Source organism: Arachis hypogaea, chromosome 9, assembly GCF_003086295.3.
Source record: "Arachis hypogaea cultivar Tifrunner chromosome 9, arahy.Tifrunner.gnm2.J5K5, whole genome shotgun sequence".
In the NCBI taxonomy this organism is placed as follows: Eukaryota; Viridiplantae; Streptophyta; class Magnoliopsida; order Fabales; family Fabaceae; genus Arachis; species Arachis hypogaea.
Window position 1 is genome coordinate 428,986 of NC_092044.1, and position 18,555 is coordinate 447,540.

The 18,555-nt window shown below is 27.6% G+C and overlaps 2 protein-coding genes and 2 long non-coding RNA genes across 4 annotated transcripts; 2 read left to right on the top strand and 2 right to left on the bottom strand.

The window, feature by feature from the left end:
• The first annotated feature begins 3,679 nt into the window (after window positions 1–3,679).
• On the top strand, window positions 3,680–7,079 carry LOC112709711 (uncharacterized). Its single transcript, XM_025761615.3, has 6 exons — window positions 3,680–4,156; window positions 4,254–4,529; window positions 4,634–4,807; window positions 4,890–4,996; window positions 5,385–5,701; window positions 6,190–7,079. The coding sequence occupies exons 1-6, from the start codon at window positions 4,040–4,042 to the stop codon at window positions 6,837–6,839; spliced, it is 1,641 nt and encodes a 546-aa protein (XP_025617400.1). The 5' UTR covers window positions 3,680–4,039; the 3' UTR covers window positions 6,840–7,079.
• Window positions 7,080–7,284: 205 nt separating this feature from the next.
• Window positions 7,285–10,905, bottom strand: LOC112709712 (protein HEADING DATE REPRESSOR 1). The gene is made up of 3 exons (XM_025761616.2): window positions 10,549–10,905; window positions 8,224–8,570; window positions 7,285–7,790 (listed from the first exon to the last, which is right to left on the bottom strand). Exons 1-3 carry the CDS (start codon window positions 10,625–10,627, stop codon window positions 7,560–7,562), a joined length of 657 nt encoding a protein of 218 aa, XP_025617401.1. The 5' UTR covers window positions 10,628–10,905; the 3' UTR covers window positions 7,285–7,559.
• Window positions 10,906–14,824: 3,919 nt separating this feature from the next.
• LOC112712818 (uncharacterized) lies at window positions 14,825–15,666 on the top strand. The gene is made up of 2 exons (XR_011865070.1): window positions 14,825–14,977; window positions 15,292–15,666. It is a non-coding gene; the product is annotated as an uncharacterized lncRNA (long non-coding RNA).
• Window positions 15,667–16,247: 581 nt separating this feature from the next.
• LOC112712820 (uncharacterized) lies at window positions 16,248–17,628 on the bottom strand. Its single transcript, XR_003157907.2, has 2 exons — window positions 17,449–17,628; window positions 16,248–16,687 (listed from the first exon to the last, which is right to left on the bottom strand). It is a non-coding gene; the product is annotated as an uncharacterized lncRNA (long non-coding RNA).
• Between the last annotated feature and the right edge of the window lie 927 nt (window positions 17,629–18,555).

Below are 18,555 nucleotides of genomic sequence, written 5' to 3' on the forward strand. Positions count from 1 at the left end.
TGTGTGACTCAAATTAGAAGCCCAAAATGTTATAAGTATATATATATTCAATTATTTAAAGTTTTGTCTTATATATATTGTTGTGATTAATTAATTAAATAATTAAGATTGTGACATTCATTTCCTCTTATGATCCACTAGATTGGTTGCAACTTCTGTTAACTTTTTTTAATTCAATTAATTAATTAATTACAACGCAGACCTAGCATCAGCGCAAAGATAAGGATTTTAGAAGAAGAATCAATGGATAAGAATATTTAGTATACTGTCCGAATCATCATCATTATAATTATAAGTTTCAAAGTATTGATATCTCTCCACCATGCATAGATTAAGTTCTATAATAAATTAAAGTTAATTAGCTGATCTTGATATTATCTCTTTAATTTGATTTTGCTTATGTAGTGTAATAAAATCATCCTCAAAAATTTAAATTGACAAAAAGAAGTAACATGAACAATAATACTTTTAATATTTTTTTTTCAAACAAAAACTTTTTTTATATTTGTTTAATATTTTGTATGGCCTTTTTTTCTCTTTTTAGAATTTATCAAAAATTAAATTCTACATTTTTGGATATAAAATTTTAATATTATATTATAATAGTATTTATTTAAAAAACTTAAGTCGATAGAAATGACAATATAAATAATTAGATTTAATTCTAACAAATTTGATTTTGTTTATATGGTATCATAAAAATTAATTCTCTCAAAAATTTAAATTGATAAGAGTATACAATATAAATGATTATCTCTAATATTATTTTTCAAATAAAAGTATTTTTAGATTTATTTATTTTTCATATACTTTTTTCTTTTTATATTTGTCTGATACTATTTTTTTCTTTAAAAATTCACTCGAGATCGAATTCTAAAAATATTTTGCATAATTATTTAATAATAAAATTATTAAAATTATTTTTATATATAGTCATTTGTATAATTGCTTAACCTAATATATTATTAATTTAGTTTAGACTCATTTAAACTCATACATGACACTATTATATTATTGATAGGTTTCTTTTTATTGAGATTTAATTATTCTGTTAATTATTCTGTTGGTCTTTATAGTTTCATGAAATTTTTAATTAGATTTTTATACTTTTTTTTTAATTGGGTTTTTGCAGTAATTTTTTTTCAGTTAAGTCCCTACACTTTTTTTCTTTTTATTTGAGTTTCTGCACCAATTTTTTTTAGTTGGGTCCCTATATAATTAAGCCAATTACTATCAAGAGAGACCTAGTTGAAAAAAAATTTGGTACAGAAACCCAATTAAAAAAATATAAGGATCTAATTAAAAATTTCGCAAAACTATAGAATCCAACAGAATAATTAAACCTTCTATTAATTTAAGATTTTTGAAAAATTAATTTTATAATATCAAAATTTTATTACATAAAAGTTTTAAATTCGATTATTATTAATTAAAAAACAAAGTTTAGTTTTAGACAAATAAAAGAGAAAAAGATACAAATTTCATCCGAACCAAAGTTTTACATGAGAGGAGGTGTTAATAATATAATTATTTATATATTTTTTCATTAATTTAAATTTTTAAAACAACTAATTTCATAACCCTTACATAAGGACGCAAGAACTGAGAACCACAACATTTCATTGAATAGAAAAAAAAAAAGTTTGCAAATACGAATTCTGAAAATTTAGTTAACCTGTTTGAAGAGTAATGCATATGTTCCATTTGGATTTAATTTGTTGACTTTACTTATTAGTGGCAGCAATAAATACATCAATAAGTCCATTTTGATGTTCCAACAACTTTGACTTCTTTCTCATCTCTTTAACTTACTTTAGGACCCTCCATCTCCCACCTTTACTTTCTGCTTTGTTTTTTTTTTATTAATTAATTAATTCTATTAATTATTCAACTTGGCCTTAATTTTAGATACTGTGTGCTTCAAGTTATAACAAGTTGTTGGCGTTGCTACAAAGTTATTCATTTATTATTATTAATTTATTATGCTTCTAATCTTGATAACAACATGCCAGCATTTTTAAAGATTCCACTCTTCATTCCCCATATCACCTTATTTTATTAATGCATGTATAGAATTATAGATAACTCACCAATACTTTTGTTTCGCAAAATACAAAAATATAGAAAAAAAATTAATAGTGGTAAGAAATTATATGAATATAGAGAAATATTTCTAAAGTTTAATTAATAATTAATATTATATTTATTATCGTTTTAAAACTTCCATCCTTATTAAGGGTAAAAAAAACTTTATATTATCTAAATATTCTAAATAAAACAAATATTTTTAACCCTTAAAATTTTGAAAGATCAATGGTTTTAAAAAACGTATATATATATATATATATATATATATATATATATATATATATATATATATATATATATATATATATATATATATATATATATATAGATTAAGTTTCACTAAAGTAGACGAATTATTTTTTAGTTAAAATAATAACATTCACATATAATATAAATTATAAATTTAATAGTGATTATTCTTTTATTTTATTATTTTATTAATTTTTTATTTTAAAAATTATAAATTTAATTTCTTTTATTAAAATTTGGCTAAAAAAATTTAATATGAACCTCAAAGTAGTAAAGTTCTACAAAATAACTTAATGAGGTGGTTTCTACAAATATGTGGTTGATTAAAATTTCTAGGATTTAGATTTTCTAAAATTTAAATTTAACTTTAGAAAGTAAAGTGTAATTTTTTATTTTTAAATAGTTTTTTTTTATATTTATTTTTTGTTTTACCTATAAAATTAATAATAAAAGATCACATTTTATTCTCTAAAGTAAAATTCAAATTTTAGAGAATCCAAATCCAAATTTCTAATAGCAATTTTAGAGAAACATAAATTGACAATTGTTAATAACGGTTTTGTCGGAAAAAAACTTAAAATAGAATGATTTTAGAAGCATAAAATGATAAAATCACTTTCTCAATGGTTCATAATTCTTAAAGAAAAACTTAAAATAACGTGATAATATTTCTGTAAATCATTATTATTAGTGGTTTTAAATGGAATATATTTGCAACTCGAAATTATTATTATAAACACAATTTAGAAGTATACACCATATTTTTTACAAATTATGGTCCAATTATATTTTAGTGTATATTATAAAATCTATATGAAAAATAATTAGTGCCAAATTTATGCAAACGTTTTAATTATTTTATTTTTTCTATGTATGTGAAAAGCAGAAAGACAACTAGACATAGCATTGTCTTTGGAATTTGGAGGCTGAAGTTTATCCATTAGGATAAAGCAAACGCATAATAAAAATAAAAAATAAATAAATAAATAAAATGAACATGTTACATTATCCAAAAGATCCAAAATTGGTGGGACCCTTGCTAATAGATTTCACGAGCTTACGTGTTAAACAATCCCACCAGATGCTTACACGTGTCCATTCCACCCTGTTACGCAAACTACAAGACAACAACAAATACAAGAAGGTTCATGAACCGGGACCCACATTTTATCCATATCCTTGCACGTGATGCCACGTGCCTCTGAGCCCACACCACACGGCGGCAAACTACGCCGTTTCATTTTCGCCACCGCGTTTCCCAATTTACCCTCGCACTAACGGACAAAAGCTATTGCGGCCGTCCCTCTATAATCACGTTTAGCTTGTGTTTAAAGCTTTTCTTATTCGTGGAGTTTTGTGATTATTTATTTGATATTTTTAGAAGCAATTATTTTATATCATGAGAGATTTAGGATAGATAGATTAACTTAATGGTTGGAATTCTTGCGATTACCACCCTTTAGATTGTTAGTAACAACATTTAATACTAAAACAGAACCCCATAGCTTGAAGGGTGGTTTGGTCATTTTAAATACGTTGTGGTTGCGTCTGAGTCACGTGACTTCCGAAAACATTGAAGTCTTGAGGTTCAGCTACGCCCGCCATTTTCTTTAGTAGCCAAGAACCGAGTCTCCTTCTTCTCTTATCTTGAAATCACACGCAAAACGCCGTCGTATTACTCGTAACTTTGAAAGCAGTGATCATGGTTCAGCTAATGAGATCCGACCACCAGTGCCTGAAAAAGGTGAAGCTTGAATCCAATGAAGATCATGACCTTCCTTCTCTTCACAAGCGTCCCAAATTCGATTCTCCACCTAAGGTCAACTTCAATTTTTATTCCTATTATTATTATTATTATCATTATTGTTTGAATTTTTGAAAAACCTAATTCAAATACTTGTGTTTTCTTGGAACAGAGTGATGATTCAATTGCGGTTCCTACAGCAGGTTCTTACAATCCCTTGGATGAGCCAAGCCCCTTGGGTTTGCGTCTCAGGAAGAGTCCTTCCCTTTTGGATTTGATTCAGATGAAGCTCTCACAGCAACAAGATGATAACGCTTCCGCAATGGCACTTGCCAGTAAGAAAGATCATAAGGCTGGTGCCAAAGCTGCTGCTTCTTCTTCTGCCACTGATTCTAAGCTCAAGGCCTCTAATTTCCCTGGCACAGTATTAAAGATTGGGACTTGGGAGGTATCATATATATAATTTGCTCTATGATCATGTGCATTTTTAATGTGTTTATTTGTTAGATTTGATTTAATTCGAATTTTGGTGATTTTGGTTAACTATTGCAGTATAAGTCTAGATATGAAGGGGATTTGGTGGCAAAATGTTACTTTGCTAAGCATAAGCTTGTTTGGGAAGTGCTTGATGGTTGTCTTAAGAACAAGATTGAAATCCCTTGGTCTGATATCATGGCTATCAAAGCAAACTATCCTGATGATTCCCCTGGAACACTTGAAGTAGTGGTAAGCATAAGCTACATCTTTGTTTAGTATCACCATTGTATTGTTGCCGTTGCTAAGTAGTTGGTATTGGTTGTTGTTGTAGCTGGCTAGAAGACCCTTGTTCTTTAGGGAGATCAATCCACAACCAAGGAAGCATACCTTGTGGCAAGCAACATCAGATTTTACTGGTGGACAAGCGAGTTTGCACAGGTACCTACCTATAAGGGGTGAGTAAACTACCATTTTGAACCTCGAAAAATTAGTTTGTTGACAAAATGGTTCCTTAGTTCCTGAAAGATTGATTCTACTTGACAAATTCACCCAAAGTGTGGACTGTTTTGTCAGTGAACTAATGATTTGGGGCCAAAATGGTGGTTCACTTGAAACTAAAATGAAGCATTATAATCTTTTGGATATCACAGGAAAATTATCAATCTATAAGGGGCTATATTGTTACCGAACTAAACAGATAAAGCGGGTGGTTTACTCTGATTTAATTTGCTTTTAATATGTTATGAGGGTGAAGCAGAATTAACATTAGTATTTGATGCTGATGCAAAAGTTTTTTTTTTTTTTTTTTTTTTTACAATTTGTTTAGGCGGCATTTTCTGCAGTGCCCTCAGGGGTTACTAGGGAAGCATTTTGAGAAGCTCATTCAGTGTGATCCCCGTCTCAACTATTTGAGCCAGCAGGGCGAGATTGTGTTGGACTGTCCATGTTTCGAAACCAGTAACGGAATTGAAGACCAAGTTGAACCTAGTTGTCTCGACAGAAAGAGCGACGTGCAAGCCGGTTTTTTTGGGTTGCGGGATGTTGAATCAGGGTCTGCAGCGCAATCATCCTCCTCAAAAAGTGAACATAATCTTGGGAAAGCTTTTGAAAATGTTTCTCAAGAAATCACCTCACCTAGCTCAGGTAATTGCCGTGGATTATGTTTTATATGCCGTATTATTATTATTTTTTGAATCAAGTATGATGCTATTATGATTATAGGATTTCTCTTTAAAATTCCTAGGATATTGCTGATGGTAAAAGTAGTAGTTACCAGATATATTAATTTATACCTTCAAGTTTCACTTATAATAATTAATAAAGAATGTTGTTAAAGAGAAAATGCTTGATGGTTGTTGAAACTGCAGTTAAATCTTATCCGATATTCTTATCCATTGTGTCGATATTTAAAGTGTCAAGTGATTATGTCAACATTTTACACGTTTAAGTTACCCTACAATCCTGATCTTGGTGGATTGAGTTGTATTGTGGTCCCTCTCATTTGTCTATCAAAGAACACACGTAAAATTGTTACCACTAAACTACGGAGTAAATTCATGTAAGCAGTATTCATATAGTAGCTTATGGTGGTCCCAAAGATTTCATATAATAGTGTTATCTGTCATGTGCAGTAAACACCCATGCAGTCAGAGATTTAGGAAATAGAGGAGCTGAAACTCTGAAGATTCTTAGCAATTTGGATCAGATCAAACTCTCTGGTCTTCATCCTTCAATGTCCATGAATGATCTGGTTAACCACATTGAAACCTGCATCTCGGAACAGATGGCATCCGGGAACCCTAACTTCGCTGGTGGCGACGGCCAGCTCAGCAGATCAATCTTGGAGGAATTCACACAGTGCTTGTTCAACGATAACACTCAACTCGCAGCAGCAGTCCCAGATGAACATTATGTGATGTCAAGGGTGAACTCACTCTGCTGTCTCCTGCAGAAAGATAACATTAACAGTAACCCTTCAACAGTAACAACAGGCACAATGAGGAGAAATGGTAATAATGGTGTTGATGCAGATGCAAATGGAAAAATTGGTGGTAGTGAGAGTAACAATAACAATAACACCAATCAATGCAAGAGTAAAGGGATTGATTTGGAACTTAATCAGCAAGATGGTGATGGTTCTGGCTGCAACAAGCAGCAAGGAAGTAGTGGCTTAGCAAGAAAGGAATCAGTTGGTGATTTGCTGCTTAATCTTCCAAGGATTGCATCTTTGCCACAGTTTCTGTTTCCCATGCCTGAGGATTCTGTGAATCAAGTTAGATAGCATAGTAACAACGATGTGTTATCAAAGTTTGCAATGCAAACATCATAGTTTCCAGCTTTCCATCATCATATGTAGTCTTCAGCAGTGTGAATATATTATATATGCAGTCAGTTTTTTGTTTCAACCCAACCCAACAGGGATTCAGAGATTCACATTGATGAAGAATCCTTTGCAGATACTATGGGATATACGTTGTTGTATTTTTCAGTGGAGAGAAAAATGATTAATTACCTTTCGAAACCCTTGTAAAGAGTATATTAATTTCTTGAGAAACCTGAAAACCTGATCCAAGGATGAAAATAATCTCGTGTTCTTTTCTTGACTATTAGATTCATACATTCAAGTTCATCAAATTCATACTTGGTACAATATTTTTCCCGCTTGCAATAATCAAACATCCAATGAACCTACCTTAAAAAGATATATGCAAAGTCAAAGAAAAAGGTTATTACAACTAAAACATCATATAAATTAACTGCAAACCAACATCTATAGGATTTACATTATTTCTTTTAGAGACAAACGAATAAACATGTTCAATGCTCTTCTTTTCTTTTTTTCTTTTTTCTTCACATTTTCCCCTTATATATTACTATTATATATGCACTTATGAGCAGCAAAACCATATAAGCACTCCACTAACTTTGGTCACATAATCTACAAGCCTAAAACAAAAGAATTTAATAATAAAAGGCACAAACAAACTAATGAATATTTTGTTTATGGTTCCTCTCTGCCTTCATCTCCCATTTGTTCATCATTTCCCTCATCTCCCATCTGTTCTGCTTCTTGCAACATGTTCATGAGCATGTTCACTTGCTCTTGAAGCATTGTGTTTTCTCTTTCGACTCGAGCGCGCTTGCTCTTTTCTTCCAAAAGCTGGATTTGCAAGTGCTCCAAGACTCTTGAATCCTCCTCCAGTTGTTCATTTAGGCCATCTATTTCCCTGTCCTGCAACACAAACATCATAAAAAATGTCAGTGAAGTACCAAGTTTCAGAATGTTTCTGCAAGTTAACAAAATGACACTGATAACTTGTTATGTAACTTCTGAAATAGTTTTTGTAACATTTCATTTTAGTGCCTTTATGTTATAGTGTTGGTTGACTTGGTTCAAAGCTTTACTTCAAACTTGAATCTTATTATTCACATATAAAATTTTCATGTGTCAATCAACCACTGCTGATTCATCTACAGCTAAGTTTGAGAATTCAGTTATATAATGGAGCAATCGAATAAGAAGTGACAAATAACAATAATATCATCAATTCGTCCAATAAAAATGTGATCTATATAAAATTTAAGTACAAAATAGATCTTTAAGATTACTTTCTTTTCTTTTGGTACGTGTTATAAATACATGGTAATCCTTCATAAACATGTACCTTTCGGTTCATTTCTTGGACAGCAATCCTTCTCATGCTTTCGACGACATCCACATTGACAAGCTTGCGCTTCTTTCCGATCAGCCATCCCTTGGGATAGTCTGCAGAATCAAAGTCAGGGGGTGGAAGCAAGGACTCATTGGAGGGTCGTAGCCGTCGGCCATTACTATTTGTTATAGGTTCTAATGGTTCAAACAAGGCCTTTCTACGCTCCGAAAGCTCAGAAGCTGGTGTCAAGTCCTGGTTCTCCTCACTAGCAACTGGTGGCGCCGGCGGAGGAGTAACCTCCTTTTGTTTTGGCAATGTATCAGCCCCATTTTCTGATACCTCTGTTTTCCTCCAGCCAGCTGTGGGAACAAGTTACCATTCTTTTTGCCAGTTATTTAGCCACAGCAAAATTTGCACAACTATAACATATATATGCCATCTTTAAAGCTTACACAAATTATAGGAGAATTCAAGATTGAAAACATGTAAAAGTTGTTTATTAAGTCATTCAGTCATTAAGAAAACATATTTTACTTATGTATGTCAAAAGATCTGAATATAAATCAGTTGTGATTAGTGTAAAATGTTTTAAATAATAATGTGTTAAAACTAGTCTAATAAAAACAGAATGGAAACCCTATTGCACTAACTGATTACCATAGTAGCTAAACTAAATCATATTGGGGACAAGTATCTAACATACATATCTGTATCTATAAGATTTTTTTCAGTTTTCATAGTCTTAAAACATATATGAATTCCAATTATGCTAAATGTGCACCAAAAATCAGGTACTAAATTAAATACACAGTGACTGATAGTAACTGATTTCGTGTGTATACATAGTATTTTTGTATAAATCAAGATACACTAAAGTATAAACATACTAGGAAAGTCAAAATGAGGGTTATTATGCACTCTTAAGTCTAAACATTTTCATTATTACTTATCAAGCTCATAAGTATTTCAAGGCAAAACTTCAATTGGTACCTGGCTGGCTAGCTATAATAATGGGAGAAAATTGACATCACAAGATGAATGATCCAAAATGTACTATTATATTGTCCAAACTCCTTGTTTTTTTATTTCCCTTTAAAGTGAAGTTTCCTTGAGAGAAACCACAATAAATTTGTATTTTGTGAAATGGACAAAGGAAAACAGTTTCCATGATATTAGGGTTCAAGGGCTCCACCTCCATTTTTTGTTGGTTGAACTTAACCACCTAATTTTACAAGCAAATTAAACTACTTTTTTTTTTTCAACTACTAACACAAACACTCTCGAGATGCATTGTCAGTGTAAAAGAGTTTTTGTTAACTATCTAACAATAGTTTGATTGAATATTTATATTTGCATACGGTGCATAAAAATTAAATTCTTAAAAATGACGGATATACGAAGGTAAAATATTAACATGTTTAGATGAACGATCCATAAGAAGGAGGACATCAAAATTGAAGAGATCACTTTTTAGGTTGCCAAAATGGGAGGGATGGATGGAGGATGAGTTGTCCAATAAATTAAATAATGCAACTCAAAGACATGATTTATAAACTTTCTCACCAGCCACATGCTCCATTTTCTTCATTCTCAATCACAAAAATAGTACAAAAAATCATCAATGTGTACACCAACCACAATTAAAAGTTTTTATAAAAAGGTTCTTCAATTCAAATACTCATGTTGATTTGTTATAATTATGTAATTAAATAAAATAATATGGATAACTTATGATAAGCTACTAATCACCCAACAAATTAATTTCTTAATATTTCATTAAAAAGAAACTTGCATCATACTAAAACATTAACAAGCATTATTTATTTTTTTATTTTAAATAAAAAGACAATGGTTGGTAGGACAATATTATCAAACAAAGTAAAGTAACGTGACCTAAAAGTCATGATAATCTCAAGTAAGTAAAAACTCAGGTACAGTCGACTTCACGTAGAGTTGATAGCTGAGAGTTATTATATAAAAATTTAATCAAATCAGTCAAATCATCTAACGACTTTCAATTATCAACTTTACGTGAAATAGACTGCACCTGAGTTTTCACCTCTCAAGTCCCAACTCCCAACGGTTCTCTCTCTCTTGAAGACATGATGAACAATGAACTGAACAATCTTGAAGGATTTACAGAAATCAATCTCATCAACCAAAAACTAAAGTTTGCAAATTGTACAAATTTTCTTAAAATTATGTTAATATGCAAATTAAATTCCATGCAGCATAGCAGTAATTATATTTATATATTTAACAAATTATTACTAGGAAAAACATACATATATTTATATATAAGAAAGCATAAACAAAAATTAAATTAAATTAAAATACCTGATCTCTTTCTAGATTTCCAGTAAATGGTAGGAGTGGAAACAGGAGAGAAGCCATTCAAAGCATCATCCATCACCATATCTTCTTATCTTATTTGATTAATTAATTAATTAAAAATAAAATAAAGGGTGGTCAAAATTCAGAACTTAAGCAACAACACATGCATATATACCAAAGTTTCAAGTTTCAACACAAAGAATGAAGGATCAGAGAGAGAGAGAGAGAGAAAGAGAAAGAGGTTATTGTTTGGTGTGAAGACTGAAGAGGTGTTTTTTGGAAGTGTTGGGTTTGGAAATTTTCTAAGTTCCGACCAACTAAGAGTCTTAGCTTTGGATGTGTCTCAAACAAAACAAGGGAGTGTCAGATTCTCGTTATCATAATTGTCATGGGGACCATATCACCGTTAGATTAGATTTTTCAACGGCTTAGATTTCTTACTTTGGTGGAGATTTCTATGTCAAACGGAATTCTTTTATATATTCTATAAAATGCTAAATTTCTCCTTTTTTTTTAATAAAGTAATCGGAATTTGATTCCCATTCATAAAAATTATTCTAGTTTTGATAAAAAAAAAAAGAACAAGTTCATCTTACTTTATTCAAGAGTATCTTTTTCTTTTGTAATATGTGTTGATAATGTAAAATAAGTTTTCTTTTATTATCAATTAAACAATTATATTATTAGAAAATGAATAAATAATTAAGTCAAATATTTTTAAAGAAAAAAATACTACCAAAACATTCAAAGTAGATCTTACCAACTTATTAATCATTTTTGCTTCTATTCTATGGAAAAACAATTGATTGTCGAGAATATTTTAATAAAGACGTTTAAAATGTCTTCTTTTAAAGATATTTTTTAATAATAAAAACTTAACATATATAATTGATTAAATCGTATTATTTTTTGTTAAAATTAAGCAAATAAATTAATTTAACAAAAATATAGTTAATTAAATTTTGAATTGGTCTAAATTAATATTATTTTTCATAAAAAATAATTATAATACTCATATTATAAAAAATGACTAAAATACTCTTATTATATATATTAACTTTAAAATCCTAAATTCTATCGTTTTTTTCTTCTGTCGTCATAGGATTAGGATTTAGAGTTTTTAATATATATAAATTATATATATATATAGGGATATTTTAATTAGAGATATTGTAGTCATTTTTTATAAAAAAAAATATTAGTTTAGACTAATTTAAAATTTAATTTATTAATTTTTTGACTAAATTAATTTATTCAATCTAATTTTAATAAAAATAACATAGTTTAATTAATTATATATGTTAAATTTTAATTTTTTAAAAAATATTTAAAAAAAATATTTTTAATATTTTTATCTAAGTGGACTCCTTAAAACAAATTGTCATTAACTTTTTTTTCCTATTTTAGATATAAAGTTATGAATAATTGATGATCTTGTATGTTTAATTACATATTCAAATTAAATATATGGAAGTGACATTCTTTTTCGTTTCAGATCAATGGTTTTAACTTTTTTAGTTAAAATTTGTCTAACTTTTTAAGGACAGATTATTAGCATTATCACACTTATTTTCATAATAATTTTCTGTGAGGACCTTGGTTTCGGCCTTCTCATTTGTCTTTTATGAAAAATAAAATAAAATAAAATCTCATTTGATTACTTGGATAAGACCATTGGAGCAATGATACAATTGATTAAGACAAATATTTTATGATGAAGGTTATGGTTGAATTTTCTTTCAAATAAATAAATATATATAAAATTGTGGTGAGAACAAATTATTCATTTCTTTTTTTTTTCCTTTCTCCACGTGTGTGGTGGCATATGCCATCGGAAGATCCCAAGTTACATGTGTGGAAAAAATCGATTAATTATTTAATTGTATACTTTATTGATATTAAAAAATCCACATTTTTTGTATTTTGTCGATAGAAAAAAAAGGAAAAATCAGAAAAGAAAAACTACTGAGTAGGGACTCTTTGCACATGACGAGAGCAGAGCCTAAGCTTTACATTATCCTCGAGAAAACAAATTAAAGAAAATTGCTTTATATATATCCATATATCTTTTATAAAAAAAAATCAACATATATTTGAATTTATTACAAAATATTTTGAATTTATTTTTACCAAATATATTCATCAATAAGAAATAAAAACCATCAATACGGTGGAGCAATTATGGATTAAATTATTCGTTTTCAAAGAGATATATAAGTTTATAAAAAGGTAAAAACACAGATATAATAAATTTAATATAAAATTAATAGTTAAAAATTATTAAATAATTATTTAATTAAATTTATTAAATTATTTAATAATTCTCAACTATTAATTTCATATAAAATTAATTACATATGGGTTTCTAACTTATAAAAATATTGTCTACTAAACATCAAGTCCGTTTTGTCGTTAGTAATTTTTATTAGTTTTTTTGGGCTTATATTTTTTATTTCTTTACATTTTTATTTTGTACAGTGTTATGGACCTTTAGTGTTGGGCTTGATTATTACTTAGGCCAAGGCCCAATACATTAAAGGCCTCGTATATAGCAGTACTTTATTGATATACGATATACTTGTTATAACAATACCAAAAAAAATTTTGATATAACTTTTTTTGGGATCATATATTTGGAAATTAGAGTTATGATAAAATAATATCATTATATCAATGTCAAAACGAGTAAAATTACATATTTTATAATTTTTTATAGGATGTATGTATCTTTTATCGATTTAAATATTAAATTACAATAACATATAATGAAATTTATATATAATAAACAATTTTGAATTGATATGGTATTTTATAGAGATGATTTCTAACATAAATTTTTAAGGCATGTTTAAAAAAATAATAATAATAACTACAGAACAAAAGGTTATTCAACAAAATAAAGTTAGCTTAAATTGACACTTGTGTTATTTGATCCTAATTCTAGAAACTATTGATGCATGGAATAATTGGAATCCAAAACAAATATTTAAATTAAATTTTCTAGGGACTGTAAAAAACACATATTATTATTATTATTATTATTATTATTATTATTATTATTATTATTATTATTATTATTATTATTATTATTATTATTATTATTATTATTATTATCGTTACAGTGCTCCCGTTTTATGAGCTGAGTTGACCAGTCAAAGTCATTTATAACTAATAATATAAGCTAAGCTTCTTTGTTACTTCCTACCCAACTATAAAGTTATAAAGAAAGAATGTTAGGTTAATTGTCCCATTTTTAATAATATTCATCCTCCCATATAAGACATATTTACTGATTAGTATTCATGTTAGATAGCATATGCATGGTATTTTTTTAGCATCAATGATGTGTGAATCATGGACTATGGGATTAGAATATATACATTTAGAACACTATTTTAATAATTTAATTTGTTTTATTTGAAGTCAGATCGGTCAAGTCATCAAACACATTTGCTTTAATTTATTATGACTTTACAATAAAAGCATATAGATTAAAATTATTATGTCTAGAAGTAGTCTTTTTTATTGTCATTTTAATTTGTTATTAAGAGTAATACATGTTTTGATGTTTAGCATCCTATGCTATATATCAATTTAAAACTAACTATTATTAAATATTATTCTAACAAATTGGGATTAGGTGAAAATTCGGGTGAAGTCAACTTTACGTGAAGTTGATATCTGAGAGTTGTTAGATGAAAATTTAGTCAAATTAGTCAAATCATCTAACAGTTCACAGATATCAACTTCACGTGAAGTCGACTACACCTGAATTTTCACTTTGAGATTAACTTATAAAAATATGACAAGATCAAGTCTTATTCCTATTCAATAGGTGGTTAAAACATTTTCATAGATCAATCATGTACTACCTAACATATATTTTGAGCTATATATATTTTTTACTCTTAACAAAAAAATTATTAAAAGAATGAAATTAAGAATGCGCACTCACCACATCTCCACTACTATATGATTGGTTTAACATAACACATGCCATAGTAACTATATTTCTAGTAATAATTAAAATGTAATTATTGTGTCCATAATCCAAGAACAAGATAATATAATGTTATAAAATGTGTGAGTGGAGCAAGCATGAAAATAAAGCAAGTAGCAACTAAGCAAAATATGATTGATTGTTAAACGTGTATCATCACTTTGGCATTTTCTTTATTATTATTATAATTATTATTTTAATACATTTGCATGCATGTATCATCATTTAATTATTATGTTGTGAGCTTTATAAATAGCTAGCTTATACACCAAAATCATCAGTGTAGTGAGTGCCTGATTAGTTCCATAGAAATTAAACAACAAATATACATAGACAACATGAAAATCTGTTCTACCTTCCTTATTATTTCTCTCTGTGTTCTTCATACTACTCTTATAGCCACCCAGGCAAGACCCTTGCCACTTATTTTCGGTAAGTATCTAATTATTTATGTTTTTTTTTATGTTAAAGTTTTTGAACAAATAATTTTATGATATAATATCATAATCTTTATTATTAAATAGTCTAAATTTTATTTTTTATTATTTAAAAAAAAGAGTAATTTAAATTTTTTTTATAAAAAATAAAAAGATTCAAACTCGCAACCTCTTACATAAATACGAGAAAACTATGTTACTTGATGCTTCTTCTTTTGCTTATTTTATTTTATAATTAATCATTTCTATTTTATGGTTAATTAATACATAGCGAATAATAATTTAATTAATTACTCATGCATGATATAGATTGTGGAAGCAAATGGAAAATGAAAAATGATAATTATTATGTCGTGAATCGTCCATCAAGAGGCACACCACCGCCACCAAAAGTAAATCCGCCACCAAAACCAGGAGTTGGAGGAGGAGTTTCATCACCACCACCACCACCCAACAACAACAATAATGATGTCATTGCCTACAAATTCTCCTCTTTGGATTTCATTCCAATCCATAACACTGCCTCAGCTTGATTAATTACCTACAAATGTTTATAATATATAACTAATAATATAATGCTTCTTTCTTGGATCTGGATGATTAATTACTCAATAGATATGTATTGGTGTGATTATGTGTTATGTAACCTTTAATTTGATTAATAATATAATAATTAGAAAAGAATTATGCTTTTGGTGTGATTATTGTGTTTTGTAACCTTTAATTTGATTAGTGTGAGACATGAAATCTTTGTATAGTATACATTAATTTTCTGTTTTTAGGAGGTTGATTAGTTAAACATAAGGTATTCTGTATGTTAGATTACCAAATAATTTTAGCAATGGATTTTGTCCTCCAAAATTATTGGTAAAATTTTAGAGTTTAAAATTTAGAATAAAATTTTAGAAAAACTTTTAAATATATTAGTATATTGGTGATTCAATGATTTTTTATTATTGATCTTAATTATAAAAATATATTTTTATAATTAAGATCAATAATAAAAAATTATTGAAACACTAGTATATCAGTATACTTTAAAATTTTCTAAAATTTTATAATGACTTGACTTTGTTAGTTGAAGTTATTATTATGCTGCTACGTTCTGCTGAAAAATTATTCATATTGAGTTGTGCATGAATGTTTTATTCAAATATAGAGCGTAGCCATGCAATATTATATATTTGTAAATAATTATTTAAAATTGGAAATGATACATAATATAATTATTTATAATTAGTACGTAACACCGACCAAATACAATATAACCAACCAACTAATTAAGTACATTAATCTAATTTTAATCAAAATTAATTTTACAAAAATACATTCATACTAACATTTATTTATAAACGTTAATCTAAACACATTAAGTATCTGCATCTTAAAATCCTAGCTAGCTAAGCCAGACTTACATAATTATAATTAAAAACAACTAATAAATTATCTTCTTTTTTTATTACTGAACCCTTTGACTAGTTATAAAAGAAAAATAATACATAAGCACTTAATTATGAATATTCATGATAATATAGCTTAATAATTAATTAAGCTGAGGCAGTGTTATGACATTATGATGAAACTGCTGCTGGTCCTTTTGGTGGGTTAGGATTTGGGGCAGGAGGTGAATGAGATGGTGATGGACGCAACAATTTTCCCACCACAGGCTCTATGTTTATTTCCATTAACCAATTGCTCCATTTCTCTGCATAAACATATATAAAACATGATATATACTTAGTTTTTAATAATATACTTGTTGATTAGTTAATTAATATATGTTCCTTAATAAAAAAAATAAAGTATATTTTTTTATTCTGAAATTTGATAAAAATATCAAAAATATTCTTAAGTTTTATTTCATTTTAATAGCGCCTTAAAAATTTTCGATTTATATTGAATATACTTTTGACGGCTAATCTTTTAAAAAATTTAAAAAAAAAATCTAATAATAATGTATAAAAATTATGTTTGATATACATGTGTTGAGGGTTATTATTCTTATGATATTGTTGTTAAATTGATCTTAATTTTTTTTTAAAATTTGCGGATATATATATTTAATGTAAATCGAAAATTTTTGAAACAAAATTAAAACGAAATAAAACTTAAGAATATTTTTAAAACTTTTATCAAACTTTAAGGACAAAAAATATACTTTACTTATAAAAGAATTAATAATATTTAGGCTATATGTTGTTTTTGTTGCTTACAGTATCCTTCAACCCAGCAGATTAAACCTATATATGCGGTGATTCTGAATTTTGTTTAAGGGTTTGGTATTAACTAATGAATTACTACATGCATAAGGCAATATTCGAATCTTTAATGCTTATTTAAACAGACAAGTGAGTTAATTATTCGATCAATCCAGTTGATTATTTAAGCTATGTTTATGTTAGGAGAATATCACACCAAAATAGGAAACGGTATCTTTGATTAATTAGTAATAATATTATTACGTACCTAAGTTATTAAGTGGCAAGGGTCTTGCTTCTGAAACCATAAGAGTAGGAGAGAACAATATGTGGAAAGCACAGAGAGAAATTAGGAATACAGAAAGCACCTTCATTTTTTTTTTAATTCTCTAATTAATAAGCTATTTGGCTCATAACATTTGAAAGTACTACATTATGTATGTGTATATATAATGGATTGTTCAAGCGCTATGGCTTACTTGTTTATTTAGATTATTAGAAATAGGACAAGAGGTGCAAAAGTTGACTTAGTCAACTCAACTCTCTAAGTCAATGATAGTAACATAACTTGTTTTTTATAATCAAATTTTGGTTGTCTATATATATAATCACATGTTATGACTTTTTATTTTTTTTTATAACTTAATATTATATTTGTCTATTTAAAAATTAGTCTAATCACAAATAACTGTTGATTTAAAAAAATTAGTGTATGTTTTTGTATCTTGTACGAAATAATACATAAAATTATATAATTTTTTTATTAAAATTTAAATAAAAAATATATAGTAATTATTATTATAAATATTTTATAACTTAAAAATATTAAAAATAATTAATATTTATTTTAATCAATTTGAATTAGTTGAATGGTTATCTCATTTGTCTGCTTAAATAAATATTTAGAGTTCGAATCTTATTTTGTGTGTATAACAATTTATTAGTTAGCGACAGACCCGTCAATAGGATTTTTTGTCTACTCACTATTTTTTTCTAAAATTAAAATATTTTGTTTGTCATTTCCTTAATTACATAATTATATTTTGAAATTATTTGTAATTAGAGATATGTTATAATCACATGTAGTGTACTATTATAAATGTACATATAGAAGAAATTGTCAACCTAGGTATGAGGCATTCCTAGATAAGACAGAACTAAGGAAACTACCTCAATTAATTAACTACCACATATTATTTTTTTGTAAAGTCTTAATATATTTTTAGATAAGTATTCACACAGATACCTTAAAATACAAAACAAGTTGTGATGGAAAAGTTGAAAATAATATACAAAGCTAGCATGATTATTGTACTACACTACACCACAAATAGTAATAAAATAAAGGCAAAGTTCTCTTATTAACCTTCTCTAG

Excerpts from the sequence above, each read along its gene's own strand:
- LOC112709711 (XM_025761615.3), top strand. The coding sequence starts at position 4,040 with ATGGTTCAGCTAATGAGATCCGACCACCAGTGCCTGAAAAAGGTGAAG. Across the intron at positions 4,997-5,384 it reads GGACAAGCGAGTTTGCACAG|GCGGCATTTTCTGCAGTGCC; the intron begins GTACCTACCTAT and ends CAATTTGTTTAG. Across the intron at positions 5,702-6,189 it reads AATCACCTCACCTAGCTCAG|TAAACACCCATGCAGTCAGA; the intron begins GTAATTGCCGTG and ends TGTCATGTGCAG.
- LOC112709712 (XM_025761616.2), bottom strand. The coding sequence starts at position 10,627 with ATGGTGATGGATGATGCTTTGAATGGCTTCTCTCCTGTTTCCACTCCT. Across the intron at positions 8,571-10,548 it reads GAAATCTAGAAAGAGATCAG|CTGGCTGGAGGAAAACAGAG; the intron begins GTATTTTAATTT and ends TTGTTCCCACAG. Across the intron at positions 7,791-8,223 it reads TCCAAGAAATGAACCGAAAG|GACAGGGAAATAGATGGCCT; the intron begins GTACATGTTTAT and ends TTTGTGTTGCAG.